Consider the following 20,954-nt stretch of genomic DNA (forward strand, 5'->3'; position numbering starts at 1 on the left):
GAGAACGAATGTATAAGACTTCTTAATATCAGGCAATAGTATAGACAGGATTTCGTACAAAGCGGGATATCTGGTAAATAGAGCAATAAGCACCTTAAACCACTCTTTGAATCAAGTAGAACTCCTGAAATGTAGCAGTAAACTGTAAAACATAGTTGAAGGAAAAGTGTATGAGGGTTCTCAATCAAAGAGTGTACAATGTTGTTTGTACATGCAGCAATGTTAATTAAGTAGAACAGTAAGCAGCTTAGAGGAGATTGCCAGCAAGCACTGCAAAAGCAAAGGGAAATAGCCGTTAATGGCAGAGAATAGTTAGAGAATGAGTGGATAAAGCTTCTCAATATCAGGCAATATTGTAGATACGATTTCTTATGAAGCGGGTATCAGCGAAGGAGAGCAATAAGAACCTTAAAGTAGTCCTTGAACCAACCAGAACTCCTGAAATGTAGCAGTGGACTGTAAAAGATAGTTGAAAGACAAGTGTATAAGTGTTCTCCACTGAAGAGAAGAGTGTTAAATCGTCTTTGTAAATGCAGTGAGGTTATTTAAGTAGAACTGTAAGACACTTATAGGAGAGTGCCAGAAACCACTGCAAAATCAAAGTAAAATAGCTGTCAATGGCACAGAATAGTTAGAAAACGAGTGGATAAGACTTCTCAATATCAGGCAATAGTATAGACAGGATTTTGTACATAGCGGGATAACCGGGAAATAGAGCAATAAGCACCTTAAACCACTCTTTGAATCAAGTAGAGCTCCTGAAATGTGGCAGTAAACTGTAAAACATAGTTGAAAGTCAAGTGTATGAGGCTTCTGAACCGCCAAGAAGAGTGTACAATGTTGTTTGTACATGCAGCGAAGTTATTTAAGTAGAACAGGAAGCCACTTATAGGACAGTGCCAGAAACCACTGCGAATTCAAAGGAAAATAGCAGTTAATTCAACAGAATAGTTACAGAACGAATGGATGACTTCTCTATGTCAAGCTTCTCTGTAGAAAGAACTTAGCATGATACCAGAAATCTTGAGAAAGATCAATAAGCACCTTAAAGTAGTCTTTGAAAATACTAGAATTACTGAAAAGGATCAATAAAGTTTATAAAAAAATTGAAAGAGAACTGTATTAGGTTTCTCCCCTGCAGAGAAGAGTGTACAAGGTTGTTTGTACATGCAGGTATGTTATTTAAGTAGAACAGTAATCAAGTTATAGCAAGGTGCCAGAAACCACTGCGAAATCAAAGGAAAATAGCAGACAATGGCACAGAATAGTTAGAGAACGAGTGGATAAGACCTCTGAATATCAGTCAACAGTATAGACAGGATTTCGTACAAAGCGGGATATCCGGGTAATAGAGCAATAAGCACCTTAAACCAGTCTTTGAAAGAACTCGAACTCCTGTATTGTAGCAGTAAACTGTAAAACATAGTTGAAAGACAAGTGTATGACGGTTTTCCACTGCAGAGAACAGTGTTAAATCGTCTTTGTAGATGCAGTGAGGTCATTTAAGTAGAACTGTAAGACACTTATAGGAGAGTGCCAGAAACCACTGCAAAATCAAAGGAAAATAGCTGTCAATGGCTCAGAATAGTTAGAGAACGAGAAGACAGTTTGGGGCAAATGATTCAAAGCAGAGAATTCACCAAAAGTGAGGTATTTTGTAGTCAAGCATCGAAACTATTAACACTGTTACCTTACGAAGTGTTTTTTGGAGCCTGGCTCGCTGCTTTTCCTCTTTTAGAAGATTTGCTCCATGATTGGTAAGTCTACTTGAATCTGTTGCTTTTCTCTGTGAAAATACATTTGAATCAGGTTAAACCCTGGGACAGGCAATCAGTCCAATCACTTCTGCTAGGACTCCTTGCTGTCATACTCGGATGTACATTATTAACCCATTGTACGCCATACGCATCTGTAGACCCTAGCGGCAGACCTTCCCCACACACCACACGCGTCTATATAAAAAAAAAATGTTTTCCCTAAGTGGTAGCCCTGACCAACTTTAAAATAATTTTTTTGTGTGAATTTTCAGCTGAAAATATTCAAGAACACCTGAATTGGGAGTAATATATTTATTTTTGTAATATTCATTGCAAATTGACTTTTTAAATTAAATTCAAAATATCGTGGTGTGTGGGGATGGTTTCTGTTTTGGACGCATGGCAGTTAACTGGTTAAGGAGTCTGTGAGGTTTGCATTCCCACTGCTTCTCAGCAGTGAGGAATGGAGGGTCCTAAGGCAGGGGAGCTGGGTGTGAGCACATCCACTTGGTGCAGGAAAACCAGTACTTCCTTTGTCATCTAAAAAGACAGGCTGCAATATTAACGCACCACGCCACTGGCTCCCTTCCTTGGTTCAGATGTCAAAAGATTACGTCACCTACAGGAAATGAGCTATGTGAGGAGACAAGGGAAAGGTCCACACTCGGAGAATGGTGGGCACCCCTACTTGTCCACTCTCTTTCTGCCTATTGAGACAATGCAGCTTAAATATGCAAGGTTAAGCATCACAGATAATCTGTTTTTCATTGAATAGAACCTCACAAAATGGACAAAAAAATATAGTATGTTAGGCTTCTTTTTTTTCTGTTTTTTTTTTTTTTAATTCTATCATGCATACAGTATACCAGAACAGTAGTATAAGCATATAATTTAGAAATAGGAATTAGACGTGTACACTCAAAGTTAGGGGCAGGTCATCAGAAAAGTACAGAAGCAATCCTGACAATTTGCTAAGCTTGTGAAGAAATTCCATTCCCCTCCCAGCCTGCTTGGTCGGCGATGGCCTATAAACAATTCCTAAAAGGGATGAGAGTTAGTCTCTTATTTTTTCTTAAACACTTGCATGTCAACAAGGGTTACTTATTTGGCTCTTTACTGACGTTTATTCCTCCTCCTTCTTGCTTTCAAGCAGAAGTCAGGGGTCACTGAGGACGGGGAAACCTGTCCTTAAACAGCTGTAAGGTCTCACACAGTTCTCCCCAGGTCTGAGTCCTAGTTTCCCACCTGTAAACGTGAGGTTGAACTCAGGACTTCCTGAAGGACCCATCAGACTCTAACGGGGCCAGCATGAACCTAAGAGCAAGGCTGCTTGAATTTTGTGTCCACTATGCCTCCTCCTAGTCCCAGCCCCGAGCTCTGAAATGCTCTGAGGGAACCTGCCTGTGCTATGTCGATCAGAAGAAACGGAATTCAGCATACAAATGTGCACTAACACCCAGGCGATTTTCTAAGAAAACAGCAAAAGTTGGAAGAGAATATATTCTATCCTTCTCTCCCTCCTCAGTAACAACCGAATTCCTCTGTGGCAGCAGGACCGCCAGCTTCACCAGCATGGCACATGCGAGAGATGCTGGGACGAGAGCTGGGAGAGCCCTTAGAGGGGCTGTGGGGACAGTGCCTTCTGTGTCCCTTCCTCCACATGGTGTCTGAGGGCTGTGGTGGAGCACGAGGGCCAACCTGAACCTGAGGATAAGGTTCGCGAGCTGGAGAAGCCTGGGACCCCACTGACTGTGGAACTGCCACACCTGCCCTGCACTGGCCCCTCTGGACTTCCTTTATGCCAGAAACTTCTACGTGCATGAAGCCATTTGTTCAGGGCTTTTCTCTTATGTGTTCCTGTATGTGAGCCTCACAAATAAAGATGGGTCAGTAGTAAGCTAGAGTCTCAGTGATGACGACACTGGTATTAGAAACTCAGTAAGGAGAAAAGAAGACTGACTCTATAAAGGACATGATTTCTTTCCTCCTTCTTTTTTTTTTAAATCCTCTCCCAAGGATATTGTTCCATTTTTAGAGATAGGGGAAGGGAGGGGAAAAGACAGAGAGAAACCATTGGTAGATGTCTCTCTCACATCAACTGGTTGTCTCCCTGATGCTCCCTGACCAGTGCTCTTGACCAGAACTGAACTCGGGACCCTTTAGTCCGCAGCCTGACGCTCTATCCACTGAGCCAAACAGGCCAGGGCAAGGGCATGCTTTCTTAATACTTCATTGTCCTCTGAGGAAAACAGAGGAAAGTGAGGGCAGTACCTCAAACTCTAAGAAAAGCCTCCAGCTTTCTTCCCACTTCTGCACGTCTTCAAAGAGTTCTTTGCAAACCTCGTAGTAGTTTTTTAACCACACAACCTCTTCATCATGGACCTGGAACAGACTTGCTGTGTAGTCCTCTGCAAGATAAAAGCCCAGGAGTTTAAAAAAATTCCTCTAGTGTTTAGCATCTTACTTTCTAACCCCTCATTCCCTAAACTGGAAATAGATTATTCTTCACGATAGTAAAAACGCTACATGAATAAGTATACATTGTGGATAATAAAAATCTGGTTTGTCACCATCTGCCTGGAGAGACTAGGAGTAAGGACCTAAAGTGTGAACTAAAATGACTAAGATTCACAAACCTCTGTGTCATGTCTCACCTTCTCTAAGCTTTCTTTCATATCCTTTGTTTCCACCCTGCTCAGGAGTGGGTTGGGGCACAGAAAATGTCCCCAGTGTGGAATTTAGTAGATAACCTCATCTTTATACTCAGGTCAGGTCAGACTAGAATTCTGCTGGGCTCTGGGGTCAGACTCTGTGGCCTTAAATGTGAACTCTGCCCTTTACCCGCTGTGCCTCTGGTTCAAGTTGCTCAACATTTATGCACCTTTGTGTCCTCATCTCTTGACATGAGATTGAGATATTATTGTTAAGAGCTTGACATTGCACCTGGCATAGAGCAAGCAAGCGCTGATAAACTTGAGCTTCGCAACTATAGGCTACAGTGATAAGCTGCTTCAGAAATCAAGACATCCCTTATTTCCCAGTAGCACCTGCAAATGCTCACTGACACAGGAATGGCAACTTATGGTGAAAGGCTTGAAAAGGCAGTTTTATCTGTTCAGCAGAGGAAACACTTTCTGGTGAACACCTGCACTTCTTCACAAGTGCAGGCCACATAAAGGCCAGCGCTCCTGTACTAACCATCATGGTAAGCAGCAAAAGCTTGTCTCTGCTCCTGGCTGTAGAAACAGTGGTCCCAGCACTTAGCCAGCTCCACTCGTGTTGCCTCAATCAGTTTCTTAATGTTTTGCATTTTCAGTTCTTCCAAGCGATCCACTTCTAACTGCAGCTGAAACACAGATACCTGGTAAAGGTGCTTGTTCTACTTTTACATTCACAGAGCCTGGCAAAAATTTCCCATTTTTATTTATTTATTTTTGTTAATGCTCACACAAGGATATGTTTTTAAAATATATTTTTATTGATTTCAGAGAGGAAGGGAGAGGGAAAGAGACAGAAACATCAATGATGAGAGAGAATTATTGACTGGCTGCCTCCTGCATGCCCCCTACTGGGGATCGAGCCCGCAACCTTGGCATGTGCCCTTGAACGGAATTGAACCTGGGGACCCTTCAGTCCGCAGGCTGACCCTGTATCCACCGAGCCAAACCGGCTAGGGCCAAGGATATTTTACCTTTTTTTTTTTTTTTAAGGGAGAGTGAAAGGAAGAGAGAAACATCGATGTGAGAGAAACACATCGATTGGTTGCCCCTGTATGAGTCCCATGAGGGCCTGGGCAGAGGAGGAACCTGCAACCAAGGTACATGCCCTTGACCAGAATCAAACCGGGACCTTTTGATTCGCAGGCCGACGCTCTATCTACTGAGACAAACTGGCTAGGGCAAAAATTTCCCCTTTTTGCCCTAACCAGTTTGGCTCAGTTGATAGAGCGTCGGCCTGCGGACTCAAGGGTCCCAGGTTCGATTCGGTCAAGGGCATGTACCTTAGTTGTAGGCACATCCCTGGTGGGGGGTGTGCAGGAGGCAGCTGATCGATGTTTCTCTCTCATCGATATTTCTAACTCTCTCTCTCCCTCTCCCATCCTCTCTGCAAAAAATCAATATAATATACTTTAAAAATTTCCCCTTTTTAAATAAAATTATAGTACAAAATCACAGAGGTAAGTCCACACTTTAACAATGCTATCAAAGGAGCCAGAAACCTAAGAAAGATACAGGAAAGATAAAAGATAAGTGGGTTCCTGCCACCTTTTTCTGATGCTTACTTTAAAATAGACTTGCTCTCCCTGGCCAGTGTGTTTAGGTTAGAGCATTAGCCTGTGCACCGAAGGGTCTCAGATTTGATTCCTGGTCAAGGGCAGGTACCTGGGTTGATGGTTTGATCCCCAGTCTGTCAGGGTGCATGTGGAAGGCAACTAATTCATATGTCTCTATCACATCAATGTTTCTCTTCCTCCCTTCTACTCTCTCTCAAAATCAATGGAGAAAATATCCTTGGGTGAGGATTCACAACAACAACAAAAGACTTGTTCAAGGCAGAAGTTGGTAAAAACATGAGATAAGACATAAAAATGCCTGTAGAGACTACGGACCCAGCACGTTATGGATTTCCTACCGCTTTCTGAACTTTGGCCTTCGACCCAGTCATAACCATGGCCACAACAGCTTCTCTCTCTTCTGGTATTTGTAGTCTGTCCCAGAGCTCCCGGATCTGAACACGCAGCCTCTTACACACTGCTTCATTTTGTGATTTCCGCACTTCCAGCTGTGACAAGGAAAGACAGTGGTTATGGCAAAGGCAGCAGCAGAGGCTAGCCCTCTGGAGCTTTTGCAGAATAAGCACTGTTATAAGATTGTGAAGAGGTGTGTTTTCATGACTTCTGAACACAAACTGTAAGTCTGTCATTTACAGCAGGATCTCAGACCCCAAGAATTAGGATTCAAATTTTGAAATAAAACTTTTTTCCGGTAGAGGGGAGTAATGGGGGGAAAAAAGAGGGACATCTGTAATGAACTCAACCTAAAGATTAAAATTTTTTTTTCAATTAAACACTAATTCAATGACTATTATTTCATCCATCATTTCAATTTCATGTTCTTATAGCTACATATAAATTAAGTTTTCTTTTAAAAAACATCATGGTTGTATATCATATACTATCTTCATCCTCTCTCCCTCATTCTCTTAACCTACATTGGGCCCTAAAAAACACTGCAGGGAAAAAACTGTCCCTTTTTTTTAAATTGCTGGATACTATGGAAGTGAGATCCCAGGCCATATTCCAAATAGACATTACCTGCAGTAGCAACTTCTGTAGTGCTGCAATATTTTCCAAAGATAAACAAAAGACATCTTCATCTTCACACACCACATCTCTTTCGAAGCTTGTATCTGGGGTGTGATCTAATTCTTCCATACATAGTATGATCTTTTTTTTCATGTTGACAAACTTCTCACGCCGAGATGCCTGTAAAATCAAATGATCAGAAGACACCCACAGGAAAGTCAAACTGACTTTTAGGAACTATGGAGGCAAGGAGTATACCTTTGTTTCCCTCAAAGTTGCCAAATGTTGTCTGAACTGGTTCAGCTCTTCCAGGCTGGGAACGGAGTTGCTGTCAATGTCATAGCGTGGCATGGAAAGCACTTCAGACAGTTCTTGATCTTGTTCCGTAAGTAGTTTCAGTTCACGTTTCCTCTCCTCTTTCTGTTTGCGCCTCAGCTCCACCTCAGCGCGCAAGTCTATTTCTAGCTGCAAGATGGTCGTCGGCTCTCCTTCCTGCTGTAGAAGAGGAGATACCATTGTTCCAAGTTCCAAGTGGATTTCCTCAAAGGAAGAGTAGGGCAACAAAAGAGTAGGACAACTTAGAAATAAATCAGTTCATGGCACAGTATCATCTCTGCCTAACTTTTCCTGAGAGTTAAAAATAAAAAAGTTGTAGTATATGCCTCACAGACTGATAGCAAGAGGAAGTGTTTTAGACTAAAGCACTGCTACACTCATTAGCTGATTCACCTCTGGCAAGCTGTCCCTCCTGGGAGCACGCCCACGCCTCTCTCCCTCAGGCGGCATCTCCGAAACTCTAAGAGTCCCCAGGAGACTTACACTCAGGGGAGCAATGTGCAGGGTCTTGTCCTGGGCCAACCCCTTGAACCTGTCTCCATGGCCCCCTTTTCTCTGACTTTCCAAAACAGCTCCAACGAGACTCTCTCCTATTTCTTCTAAACCCTTCCTTGTTTTGCTGTCCCCAGCTTTAATAAACAAACTCTCAAAAAATAAATTAGCGAGGAGAAAAATGGCGGCGCAATAGACAGACGTGTTCCGAGCCTTGTCCCGGAGCAGAAAGAAAGAACAGCTGAGGGTCGCACTAGGAGTGTTTGTTGGCAAGTTGGGGGACAGCTGAACTCCAGAAGAAGGTGGGAGACTGCTAGACGGGGTTCCCCTGACCTGGCAGCTCCCACTGTGGCTGGGTCCCCTCCCGGAGCTGCGGGCTTGGACGCGGAGTCGCCGCCATCTGGAACCGGAAAGTGGAGCTTATCGGAAGCCTGAGAATCCACAACTGCGGCACCCACGGAACAGCTGCGAGCCCCAGAACAACGCTCCCCAATTGGCGCAAACACACGGGTTCAGAGGAGCTCTACACTCCACCACGGAAAGGTCAGATTTCGCCTAGGATAAGGTGAGGTCTCTGGTCCCAGCGCGAGAGAGGAACGCGCGTTTTGCGGGAGCTGGAGGACCAGGGAAGTCTGTGCCTAGAAAAATCGGTGGCTGCTGGGGCTGGCGTGATCTGTGAATGTGGAAGGGGGTCCTCAGAGCTGCTAACAGAAGGGCTCTCTAAAAAGCAACCCATTTTGATCTGAAGTGCAGGGACACCCTAAGAATTTCAGGGGTGTGCTAGACTTATGCGCAGCCACGGAGTGCGCACACTTGGGCTTTTTCCTCTTGAAATTCTTGCTTCTGATTACTAAGCCCAATTCATAGGTTCACCCAGTTGGGGACACCCTGGGAGACTGCAGGGGAAAGTTGTTTTTCTGGAACCTGGGGATCGGAGCAGGGAGTGACCATCGGAGAGCCAGCTCTGAGGCAGCCCACTCCCACAAACCGGTAGTGAGTGCCACAGGGAAAGAAGGCTCTAACACTCCCTAGAGAGGCCATAGATAAACCCGGAAGTCAATCCAGAAACACTGCCACCCAGGGGCTGAATCACAAATTGACTCTTGTGTAATCAAAAATAAAGGAATACGAATTAAGACACACCGCCTGCTTAAAATCAGGACTGGCTTACATCACTGAAGAGCAGTGGAACGCAGGGAACTGCAATACTGTCCGGACTGAGAAACAGGCGTGCCAAACAGAACAACAGAGGAAGTGAATGACCTTCACTACTCCACATTTTATTTTTATTTTTTATTTTTTTTATTTTCATTTTTTGCATCTTTTACTCAAGAAACTAATTTTTTTCCTCACTTGATTTTACCTTCTTAATTATTACATTTTTATTTTCAATCCGTATTATTACTACTGCTATTTTATCTTTTTTTTTTTTAAGTATCATTTTATTTTCTCTTCATTTTGTTTTGGGATTAATGTTCTACATTCTATTTTTATCTTTCCTTTAGCATCATTTTACTCTATCTCAAATCTACCTTTATGCCATCACTCTCTTCCTCACTTTTCCCTTTTCAGTGTCCTGTTTATCTTACCCCTTTCCTGCTTTAGATTTTCCCTATTCTTTCTGTTTACCCCCTTTTAAAATTTCACCCTACTTATATATATCTAATCTCCAATCCCCTGCTCCAAGTCCATACACACCTCTCTCTTCGCTGTCTTAACTATCCAAAAAATTGTTTTTCTCTCTGTCCTTTTGTTGTTGTTCGCTTGAATGTAGATTATATCGAATTTTTATGCTTTTTTGTGAGATTGTTTTGCTTATTCTTCTTTTGTTTATTTTTTTGTTTTTTTAGTGCTTCTGTTTTCCCTTGCCTCACTCAATATTAGTTGGTGTTGTAGTTTGTATTAATCCCCAGGTACTTGTTGCTGGCATTTGCTGGGATAAGTGATTGTTCTATTGGAGTTTTATCCCCAATATATATAGTCTGTTTCCCTTTCTCTCTTAGTCTCTTTCTTGTCTCTCTTACTTTTTTTCTTCTTTTTTTCCCTTTTCCCAATTCCATTTTGACACCCCTTTTCTTCTTCTTCTTCTTTCTTTCTTTTTCCTCTTCTTCTTTCTCTACTATCCCCTAATTTGCCTTTCTCTGGTGGTCACCTTTATTGGAGGTTATTAATATCGTGAATACACTTCTGTTCAGTGCCTTGTGTGTTGTACCTGGTAGTGCTGTATTTTGTGCCTTGAAATCGACGCAGAAGAGAGAGAACTACATAACCAGACACCCAGAGAAGAGAGACCATGGGGAGACAAAGACACAGCCCGCATATGAAAGAAAAGCAGGCATCACCAGAAAAGGAAGTAAACGAAATGGAAGCAAGCAACCTTCCAGAAAAAGAATTCAGAGAAATGGTCATAAGGTGGCTGAAAAGAATGGAAGACAAATTCGACAATATGAGCAAGAACCAAGAGGAAATGAAGAAGAACCAAGAAGAAATGAAAAATGACATTGCTGCTGTAAAGAACTCAATAGAAAGCATCAAGAGTAGACTAGAAGAAGCAGAGGACCGCATCAGTGAGCTAGAAGACAAGATGGGAAAAAGTACCCAAGTAGAGCAACTTCTAGAAAAAAAAATTAAAAGGCAGGAGGAGAGCCTAAGGGAACTTTGGGACAACACGAAACAAAACAACATCCGCATAATAGGGGTTCCAGAAGGAAAGGAAGCTGAGCAAGGAATAGAAAACCTATTTGAAGAAATAATGACAGAAAATTTCCCTGATATAGAGAAGAAAAAACCCACACAAATCCAAGAAGCTCACAGAGTCCCAAGCAAAATGAACCCCAAAAGACCGATGCCAAGGCACATTATAATTAAATTGGCAAACACCAACGACAAAGTAAGAATCTTAAAAGCGGCCAGAGAGAGACAGAAAGTTACATACAAAGGAACCCCCATCAGACTAGCAACTGATTTCTCAACAGAAACTCATCAGGCCAGAAGGGAATGGAATGAAATATACAAAGTCATGCAAAGGAAGGGTCTGAATCCAAGAATACTGTACCCAGCAAGGCTGTCAATCAAAATTGAAGGTGAAATCAGGAGCTTCACAGACAAAAAAGGACTAAGGGAATTTATTACCACCAAACCAGCAATGCAAGAAATGCTAAAGGGTCTGCTGTAAAAAAAAAAAAAAAAAAAAAAAAGAAATAGGAAGCGAAGAAGGAACACAGGTGTAAAGAATAGGAATGGCGACAAATAAGTACCTATCAATAATAACTTTAAATGTAAACGGATTAAATGCCCCAATCAAAAGACATAGGGTAATGGATTGGATAAGAAAACATGACCCATATATCTGCTGTCTACAAGAAACCCACCTCAGAAAAAAAGACGCACACAGACTGAGGGTGAAGGGATGGAAAAAGGTTTTCCAGGCAAATGGAACTGAAAAAAAAGCTTGGGTAGCAATACTTATATCTGACAAATTAGATCTCAAAGTGAAGGACATAACAAGAGATAAGGAAGGCCACTTCATAATACTAAAGGGAGCAATCCAACAAGAAGAAATAACTCTGGTAAACATATATGCACCCAATACAGGAGCACCCAAATACATAAAAAAACTCCTGGAGGATATCAAGGGAGAGATTGACAGCAATACAATCATAGTAGGAGACTTTAATACCCCACTATCACCATTGGACAAATCCTCTAAACAAAAAATCAGCAAAGAAACATCAATCCTAAATGACTCACTAGACCAGATGGAATTAATTGACATCTTCAGAACATTTCACCCCAAAGCCACAGAATATACATTCTTCTCAAGTGCACATGGGTCATTTTCAAAGATAGACCATATGTTGGGACATAGGCAAAGTCTCTTCAAATTCAAGAAGATAGAAATCATATCAAGCATCTTCTCAGACCACAGTGGCATAAAACTGGAAATCAACTACAATAAAAACAACCCAAAGAAATCAAACACATGGAGACTAAACAGCATGCTATTAAACCATGACTGGGTTACCAGAGAGATCAAAGAAGAAATAAAAAACATCATGACAACAAATGACAATGAAAACACTACAATCCAAAATCTATGGGACACAGCGAAAGCAGTCTTGAGAGGGAAGTTCATAGCTCTACAAGCCTACTGCAAAAAACAAGAAACAGGGGTAATAAATTACCTAACCCAACAACTCGAAGAGTTAGAAAAAGAGCAACAAGAAAAGCCCAGTGTAAGTAGAAGGAAGGAAATAATAAAGATCAGAGCACAGATAAACGACATAGAGACCAAAGAAACAATACAAAAGATCAACAAAACAAAGAGCTGGTTCTTTGAAAGGATAAACAAGATTGATGAACCTCTAGCCAGGCTCACCAAGAAGCAAAGAGAGAGGACTCAAATAAACAAAATCAGAAATGAAAGAGGTGAAATAACAACAGATCCCGCCGAAATACAAAGGATTGTTAAAAAATACTACGAACAACTCTATTCCAACAAACTGGACAACCTGGAGGAAATGGACATATTCCTAGAAAAATATAACCTTCCAAAACTCAATCAGGAAGAATCTAAACAGCTCAATATGCCAGTAACTATGGAAGAAATTGAAGCAGTCATCAAAGAGCTTCCGGCAAACAAAAGCCCGGGGCCAGACGGCTTCACAGGAGAGTTTTACCAAACATTCAAGGAAGAACTAAAACCTATCCTCCTCAGATTATTCCAAAAAATTCAAGAGGAAGGAACACTTCCAAGCTCCTTCTATGAAGCCAGCATCACCCTAATACCAAAACCAGATAAAGACAACACAATGAAAGAGAATTACAGGCCAATATCCCTCATGAATGTAGATGCCAAAATCCTCAACAAAATTCTAGCAAATCGGATCCAGCAGTACATCAGAAAGATCATACACCATGAACAAGTAGGGTTTATCCCAGGAATGCAAGGATGGTTCAATATCCGAAAATCAATAAATGTGATACATCACATAAACAAATTGAAAGATAAAAATCATATAGTCATATCAATTGATGCAGAAAAAGCATTTGACAAAATCCAACACCCTTTCTTGATAAAAACTCTCAACAAGGTGGGAATAGAAGGATCATACCTCAACATAATAAAAGCTATATATGATAAACCCACAGCTAACATCATACTCAATGGGCAAAAACTAAAACCATTTCCCCTAAGAACAGGAACAAGACAAGTATGCCTACTCTCACCACTCCTGTTTGACATAGTACTGGAAGTATTAGCCATTGCAATTAGACAAGAAGAAGAAATAAAAGGCATCCAAATTGGAAAAGATGAAGTAAAGCTGTCCTTATTTGCAGATGACATGATATTGTACATAAAAAACCCGAAAGACTCTATCAAAAAACTAACAGACTTAATAAATGAATTTGGCAAGGTAGCAGGATACAAAATTAACGCCAAGAAATCTATGGCATTTCTATACACCAACAGTGAACTTACAGAAAGAGAGACTAAAAAAGCAATCCCATTTTCCATCGCACCAAAAAAATTAAGATACTTAGGAATAAACCTAACCAAGCAGGTAAAAGACCTATATGCGGAAAACTACAGGACACTGAAAAAAGAGATAGAGGAAGATGTAAACAGATGGAAGAACATACCATGTTCATGGATTGGTAGAATCAACATCATCAAAATGTCCATACTACCCAAAGCAATCTATAGATTCAATGCACTCCCCATTAAAATACCAACAGCATATTTCACAGACCTAGAAAGAACTCTCCAAAAATTCATCTGGAATAAAAAAAGACCCCGAATAGCCACAGCAATCCTGAGAAAGAAGAATAAAGTAGGAGGGATCTCAATACCAGATTTCAAGCTGTATTACAAAGCCACTGTCCTCAAAACAGCCTGGTACTGGCAGAAGAACAGACATATAGATCAATGGAATAGAATAGAGAATCCAGATATTGACCCAAAATAATATGCACAATTAATATTTGACAAAGGAGGCATGAGCATACAATGGAGTCAAGACAGTCTCTTCAATAAATGGTGTTGGGAAAATTGGACAGATACATGCAAAAAAATGAAACTAGATCACCAACTTACACCATACACAAAAATAAACTCAAAATGGATACAGGACTTAAATATAAGACGGGAAACCATAAAAATACTAGAGGAATCCACAGGCAGCAAAATCTCAGACATATGCCAAAAGAACTTTTTCAGTGATACTGCCCCTAGGGCAATGGAAGCCAAAGAGAAAATAAACAAATGGGACTACATCAAAATAAAAAGCTTTTGCACAGCAAAAGAAACCATCAACAAAACAACAAGAAACCCCACTGTATGGGAGAACATATTTGCAAATGGTATCACTGATAAAGGTTTAATGTCCAACATCTACAGGCAGCTTATACAACTTAATAAAAGGAAGATAAATGATTCAATAAAAAAATGGGCAACGGACCTAAATAGAATCTTTTCGAAAGAAGACAGAAGGAAGGCCAAGAGACACATGAAAACATGCTCAAAGTCACTTATTATCCGAGAGATGCAAATGAAAACGACAATGCGATACCATCTCACACCTGTCAGAATGGCTATCATCAACAAATCAACAAACGACAAGTGTTGGCGAGGATGCGGAGAAAAAGGAACCCTCGTGCACTGCTGGTGGGAATGCAGACTGGTGCAGCCACTGTGGAGAACAGCATGGAGTTTCCTTAAAAAACTGAAAATGGAACTCCCATTTGACCCAGTAATCCCACTCCTAGGAATATATCCTAAGAAACCAGAAACACCAATCAGAAAGGATATATGCACCCCTATGTTCATAGCAGCACAATTTACAATAGCTAAGATTTGGAAACAGCCTAGGTGCCCGTCAGCAGATGACTGGATCAGAAAACTATGGTACATCTACACAATGGAATACTATGCTGCCATAAAAAGAAGGAATTACTACCATTTGTAGACACCTGGATGGAATTAGAGAACATTATGCTAAGTGAAATAAGCCAGTCAATGAAAGAAAAATACCACATGATCTCACTCATTTAGGGATAAAAAACATTATAAACTGATGAACCAAAAGATAGTTACAGAGGCAGTAAAGCATCAAACAGAGTGTCTAATTACAGCGGTAAGGTTAGGGAGAGGTGGGGGAAATAAGAGATCAACTGAAGGACTTGTATGCATGCATATAAGAGTAACCAATGGATGCAAAACATTGGGGGGTGAGGGCAGGTATGGGAGTGGGGTGGGGGGGGGCAATGGTAAGATATGTATACATATAATACCTTAATAAAAATTTGAAAAAATAAAAAAAAAATAAATTAGCTGCTTCACCTCTCAACAGGGCAACGCTTTACGTCAGTAAAAATGACTGCTGGCACTGGTTGGCTAGGCAGCACATTTCCCCCACTTGTCGTGTCCAGGACCACCCTGACACAGAAACACTCTACTCAGCCCCAAGGCAAAGCTCCTGCCTCAGTCTCAGACCCAAACAGGAGCCCAGACCCTGTGTACCTGAAATGGCTCAACACGCAACTCGCTGCACAAGACAGCCAACTCTTTTTGACAGTTGCCTATGCTTTTAATGAGCCTTGCCTTCAGACTTCCCTCTTCAGCAATCATTTTATCCATGAGGTCCTACCAGAGAGAAAATAGCCCCATAAAAGTTTGGAACTAAGGGAGGAAAAAACACCAAGCAACAAATAACACCAAAACACCAATAATTTCAAAATTTTAATACCCATGTCCTCCTGCAAAGACACCAGCACTAAACTCACCTTGATATGCATATGTATATCCTGAATTCTTTGTAACCGCTGGTCCTCAGGAATCCCAATGAATTCCCATATTTCCCAAAGGGGACTCAGGGCTTTTTGGAGATATAATGTGGACTCCTCCTCAATAACCTCACTGGAAAGCAAAAGAGAAATCAGCTGCATGAGCCACTGCCTGTGACACACTAAGAGAAGTATTTACAGCCCTGGCTGGTTAGGTCAGTGGTTAGAGCAGTGCACCAGAGACCAAAGAGCCTCAGGTTCAATTCCCCTTGATTCCCAGTCAAGGGCACTAGGTGTAGTGGTTAATAATGCAGATTTTTTTTTTCAACAGATGGAGTTACACATATGTTGATATATATGCAATTTGATATATATGCTATTTTGTTGTATTGACAACAAGCTTCAAAACTTCATATGTCACATTTTCTGAAGGTGTTAACATCATAGATATTTTTATGCTTAAAAATGTCGAATATCATGCCAAAAAAAAAAAAAAGAGCATTTGCGGGAAGTTTTATTTCATTACTTTATTTTGAAGAAAAGTGCTGCTGAATACTTCCGGAAGCTTATGGTGAACATGCTCCATCTCAAGATACTTGTGAATGGTGGTTTAAACGCTTTAAAAGTGATGATTTCAATGTGAAAAACAAAGAATGTCCAGGTCAACAAAAAAGTTTGAAGACCAACAATTACAAGCATTATTGGATAAAGGTTCGAGTCAAACTCAAAAACAACTTGCAAAAAGATTAAAAGTTGTTCAGCAAACAATTTCCGATTGTTTACAAGTAATGGGAAAGACGTTAAAGGAAAGAAAATGGGTTCCACATCAACTGAACGAAGGACAAATGGAAAACCGAAAAGTCATCAGTAAAATGTTGCTTCAACAGCAGGAAAGAAAGTCTTTTTTTGCATTGAATTGTGACTGGCAATGAAAAGTGGATTTATTTTGGGAATCCCAAATCACAAAATCATGGATTGATCCAGGTCAACCATCAACATTGAATGCAAGGCCAAATCGCTTTGGAAAGAAGACAATGCTCTGTGTTTGGTGGGATCAGGAAGGTGTGGTGTATTATGAGCTTCTAACACCAGGTGAAACCATTAATACTGATCCCTCCAGACAACAAATAATCAATTTGAACCACGTTTTGTTCATAAAACAACCAGAATGGGCCAGAAGACACAACATAGTAATTTTGCTTTATGACGACGTACCAACACACACTTCAACACCAGTTAAAGTCACGTTAAAATATCTTACCTGGGAAGTATTAACCCACCTGCCGTATTCACCAGACCTTGTTCCTTCAGATTACCACTTGTTCCGATCAGTGGCACATGCACTTTCTGAGCAGCACTTCAAAACATATGAAGAAGTGGAAAATTGGGTCTCTGAATGGTCTGCCTCAAAATAAGAAAAGTCCTATTGGGACAGTATCCACAAATTACCTGAAAGATTGGGGGAAATGTGTAGCTAGTGATGGACATTACTTTGAATAAAGCACTTTTGATGTTTCTCTTGAAATTATCGTGTTTTCTTTGATTACAAAATCCACATTATTAACCGGTACAACTAGTATATACCTCGGTTGAAGGCTGGATCCCTGGCCCTGGTCAGGGTGTGAACTGGAGGCAACCAAAGGATTTTTCTCTTTCACATCAATGTTTTCCTCCCTCTTCCCTCCTCTCCGTTCTCTCTCGTTCTCTCTCGTTCTCTCTCCTTCTCTCTCCTTCTCTCTCTCTCTCCCTCTCCCTCTCCCCTGCTCTCTTCCACTAGCTCTAAAAATCAATGGAGCCCTAGCCAGTTTGGCTCAAGGGGTAGAGCATTGGCCTGCGCACCAAAAGGGTCCCATGTTTGATTCCGGTCAAGGGCACAAACCTCAGTTGCAGGCTCCTCCCAAGCCTGAGCCCTGGTTGGAGCTCATGCAGGAGGCAACCACTTGATATGTTTCTCTCACATAGATATTTCTCTCTGTCTTTCCCTCTCTCTTCCACTCTCTCTAAAAAAATCAATAGAAAAATATCCTTGGGGGAGGATTAACAAAACAACAACAACAACAACAACAAAAACAAAAACAAAAACAAAAAAAAACCCGCAAAAAAGTAGGGATGTAGAAAACCAAAATAGGATTTAGAGAAATAAAAAGAAGCAAATATAAGGTTGCTCTGAGGACTATGAGAGGTTATTTCCCCTTTTTATTGTTTCAAAAATATATTTTCATTAATTTCAGAGAGGGAGAGGGAGAGAGAAAAACATCAATGATGAGAGAGAATCATTTATCTGCTGCCTCCTGCATGCCCCCTACTGGGTATCAAGCCCACAACCAGGGCATGTGCCCTTGACTGGAATCAAACCCAGGACCCTTCAGTCCCCAGGTCAGTGCTCTATCCACTGAGCCAAACCAGCTAGGGCTCCCCTTCTCCTTATTAATACTTTTGGAAAAATTGACATCACTGTAAAAGGGGAAATTACTAAGGCCCTTGTAGATACTGGGGCTACTTTATCTGATCTTAAACCCTCCTCAATTAAGAAGCACTCTCCCTTGGAGTAAAGCTTCTATACAAATGGTAGGGACAGGTAAATCAGAACCAGTTCCCTTCTAGTTAGGGAATGTTATGGGGCAATATATAGGATGTCCCAAAAAATGTATACATACTTTAACAGCTGCTAGCCCAATTGTTGTTTCTTTCTTTTCAAATTTAACCCAATGAAATTAATTATTCAAAGTGTGTATACATTTTTTGGAGATACCCTGTATATATATATATATTTTAAAAATTTTATTGATTTCAGAGAGGAAGGGAGGAAGAGAGAGAGAGAGAGAGAGAGAGAGAGAGAGAGAGAGAGAAACATCAGTGATGAGAGAGAATCATGGATGGGCTGCCTCCTGCACGCCCCACACTGGGGATCAAGCCCGAAACCTGGGCATGTGCCCTGACCGGGAATCGAACCCTCACCTCCTGGTTCATAGGTCGACGCTCAGCCACTGAGCTACGCCGGCCGGGCTACCCTGTATATTTTTATTAGTTAAATCTGCCCCAATTCACCTGATAGGGTGATATTTTCTTTTCTTTTTTAAGTGAAAGTGAGTTTATTAGTGAAGCAGTGAGATAAAGAATGGGTCCCTTCACAGACAAAGCAGCTGAGATTTCCTTGAAATCGAGGATGGCCACATATCCTTTTCCAGAAGGGTGGAATGTATTTAGAAGTAAATTATTCAGATACTGAATTGGGAAAATAATGATTTTAAAGGAACCCCATAAGAGGAAACTGATCTTGAAATTGACTGAAGGTTTGTTATAGGTCATTCCAATACAACTTTAGGCCTTTTCCAGTCATGACTGTCCTTTATGCACGAGCTGGAATTTAGTCCACTATGCAGGATTACTTCTTAAATGGGGGCTTGTAACTTTAAGTATGAGGCCTGTAATTCTCCTATCCTTCCAGTAAAAAACAAAAACACTGAAATGGGAAAGGATGGAGATTTGTACAGGATCACATACCTATCTGGGGAGTAGCAGGGGGTGGCAGTGGGCAAGGCTAGTTCCTTGTGAGTAGGGCCCCATGTGAGAAAAGGGGAAACTTGAGGCCTACAATGGAAGCAGGCAGGGTAGGGGCCTCAAACCCCTCCTGCCTGCCTTCCTGTGCTCCCTTAGGGGGCTGCCCAGCCTAGTGCAGGGGCTAGGGAGGCGGGGAAAGAAGAAAAGAGGGTGTGAGATGCACCTGGGGAGACACAGGTAGTTTGGGGCATCTTGGGGCCAAGCAGTCCCATTCACTGGACACACCTGTTGCTGCCGCCAGTCAGCAGCAGGTGTGGCCAATGGATGGGGCTCTGGCCCCTTCAAGGCTAGGGGATGTACCTTGGTTGTACCAAGGTCAAGTGCATGTACCTTGGTTGCGGGCACATACCCAGTAGGGAGTGTGCAGGAGGCAGCTGATCGATGTTTCTCTCTCATCGATGTTTCTAACTCTCTATCCATCTCCCTTCCTCTCTGTAAAAAATCAATAAAATATATTTAAAAAAAAAAAGAAAGTTAACTACAACCCTGACACAGTAGCATTTGTGCCAATTTCTGGTTGGAATGGTGACAACATGCTGGAAGCAAGTGCTAATATGCCTTGGTTCAAGGGATGGAAGGTCACCCGTAAAGATGGCAATGCCAGTGGAACCACACTGCTTGAAGCTCTGGATTGCATCCTGCCACCAACTTGTCCAACTGACAAGCCCCTGGGTCTGCCCCTCCAGGATGTCTAAAAAATTGGTGGTATTGGTACTGTCCTTGTGGGCAGGGTGGAGACTGGTGTTCTCAAGCCCGGCATGGTGGTCACCTTTGCTCCAGTCAATGTTACAACTGAAGTAAAGTCTGTTGAAATGCACCGTGAAGCTTTGAGTAAAGCTCTTCCTGGGGACAATGTGGGCTTCAACGTCAAGAACGTGTCTGTCAAAGATGTTCGCCGTGGGCAATGTGGCTGGTGACAGCAAAAATGATCCACCAATGGAAGCAGCTGGCTTCACAGCTCAGGTGATTATCCCCAACCACCCAGGCCAGATGAGTGCTGGATATGCACCTGTGCTGGATTGTCACACAGCTCACATTGCTTTCAAATTTGCTGAGCTGAAGGAGAAGATTGATCGTCGTTCTGGGAAAAAGCTGGAAGATGGCCCCAAGTTTTTGAAATCTGGTGATGCTGCCATCGTTGATATGATTCCTGGCAAGCCCATATGTGTTGAGAGCTTCTCTGACTACCCTCCTCTGGGCCGTTTCGCTGTTCGTGACATGGGACACACAGTTGCTGTGGGTGTCATCAAAGCAGGGGACAAGAAGGCAGCTGGAGCTGGCAAAGTCACCAAGTCTTCCCAGAAGCTCAGAAGGCTAAATGAATATTATTCGCAACACCTGCCACCCCAGTCTTAATCAGTGGTGGAAGAACGGTCTCAGAACTGTTTGTCTCAATGGGCCATTTAAGTTTAATAGTACAAGACTGGTTAATGATTACAATGCATCGTAAAACCTTCAGAAGGAAAGGAGAATGTTTTGTGGACCATTTGGTCCTTTGTGTGTGTGGCAGTTTTTAAATTATTAGTTTTTAAAATCAGTACTTTTTAATGGAAACAACATGACCAAAAATCTGTCACAGAATTTTGAGACCCATTAAAATAACAAAGTTTAATGAGAAACCTGTGTGTTCTTTTGGTCAACACTGTAACTTTCTGTTACACTACTTAGGTAAAAGACTTCAGGATTGCCAGGACCTATTTCCAGTGTTATATCTGCTG

General features: G+C 41.6%; 1 protein-coding gene and 1 pseudogene across 2 annotated transcripts; one reads left to right on the forward strand and one right to left on the reverse strand.

Annotated features, from left to right (window-relative positions):
- Nucleotides 1-222: 222 nt before the first annotated feature.
- Nucleotides 223-15,837, reverse strand: LOC308239047 (protein regulator of cytokinesis 1-like; the record flags this gene model as incomplete). Its single annotated transcript, XM_080651592.1, has 9 exons — nt 223-270; nt 1,691-1,786; nt 4,029-4,165; nt 4,956-5,103; nt 6,390-6,539; nt 7,072-7,242; nt 7,321-7,557; nt 15,413-15,535; nt 15,676-15,837. The coding sequence occupies 9 exons, from the start codon at nt 15,835-15,837 to the stop codon at nt 223-225; spliced, it is 1,272 nt and encodes a 423-aa protein (XP_080507718.1).
- A 3,004-nt stretch (nt 15,838-18,841) lies between these two features.
- Nucleotides 18,842-20,753, forward strand: LOC308239048 (elongation factor 1-alpha 1-like; annotated as a pseudogene). The gene is made up of 2 exons: nt 18,842-18,874; nt 19,707-20,753. The product of its transcript is annotated as an elongation factor 1-alpha 1-like (transcript).
- Nucleotides 20,754-20,954: the final 201 nt, after the last annotated feature.

This window comes from Plecotus auritus (assembly GCF_963455305.1).
Source record: "Plecotus auritus genome assembly, chromosome: 15".
Classification (NCBI taxonomy): domain Eukaryota; kingdom Metazoa; phylum Chordata; class Mammalia; order Chiroptera; family Vespertilionidae; genus Plecotus; species Plecotus auritus.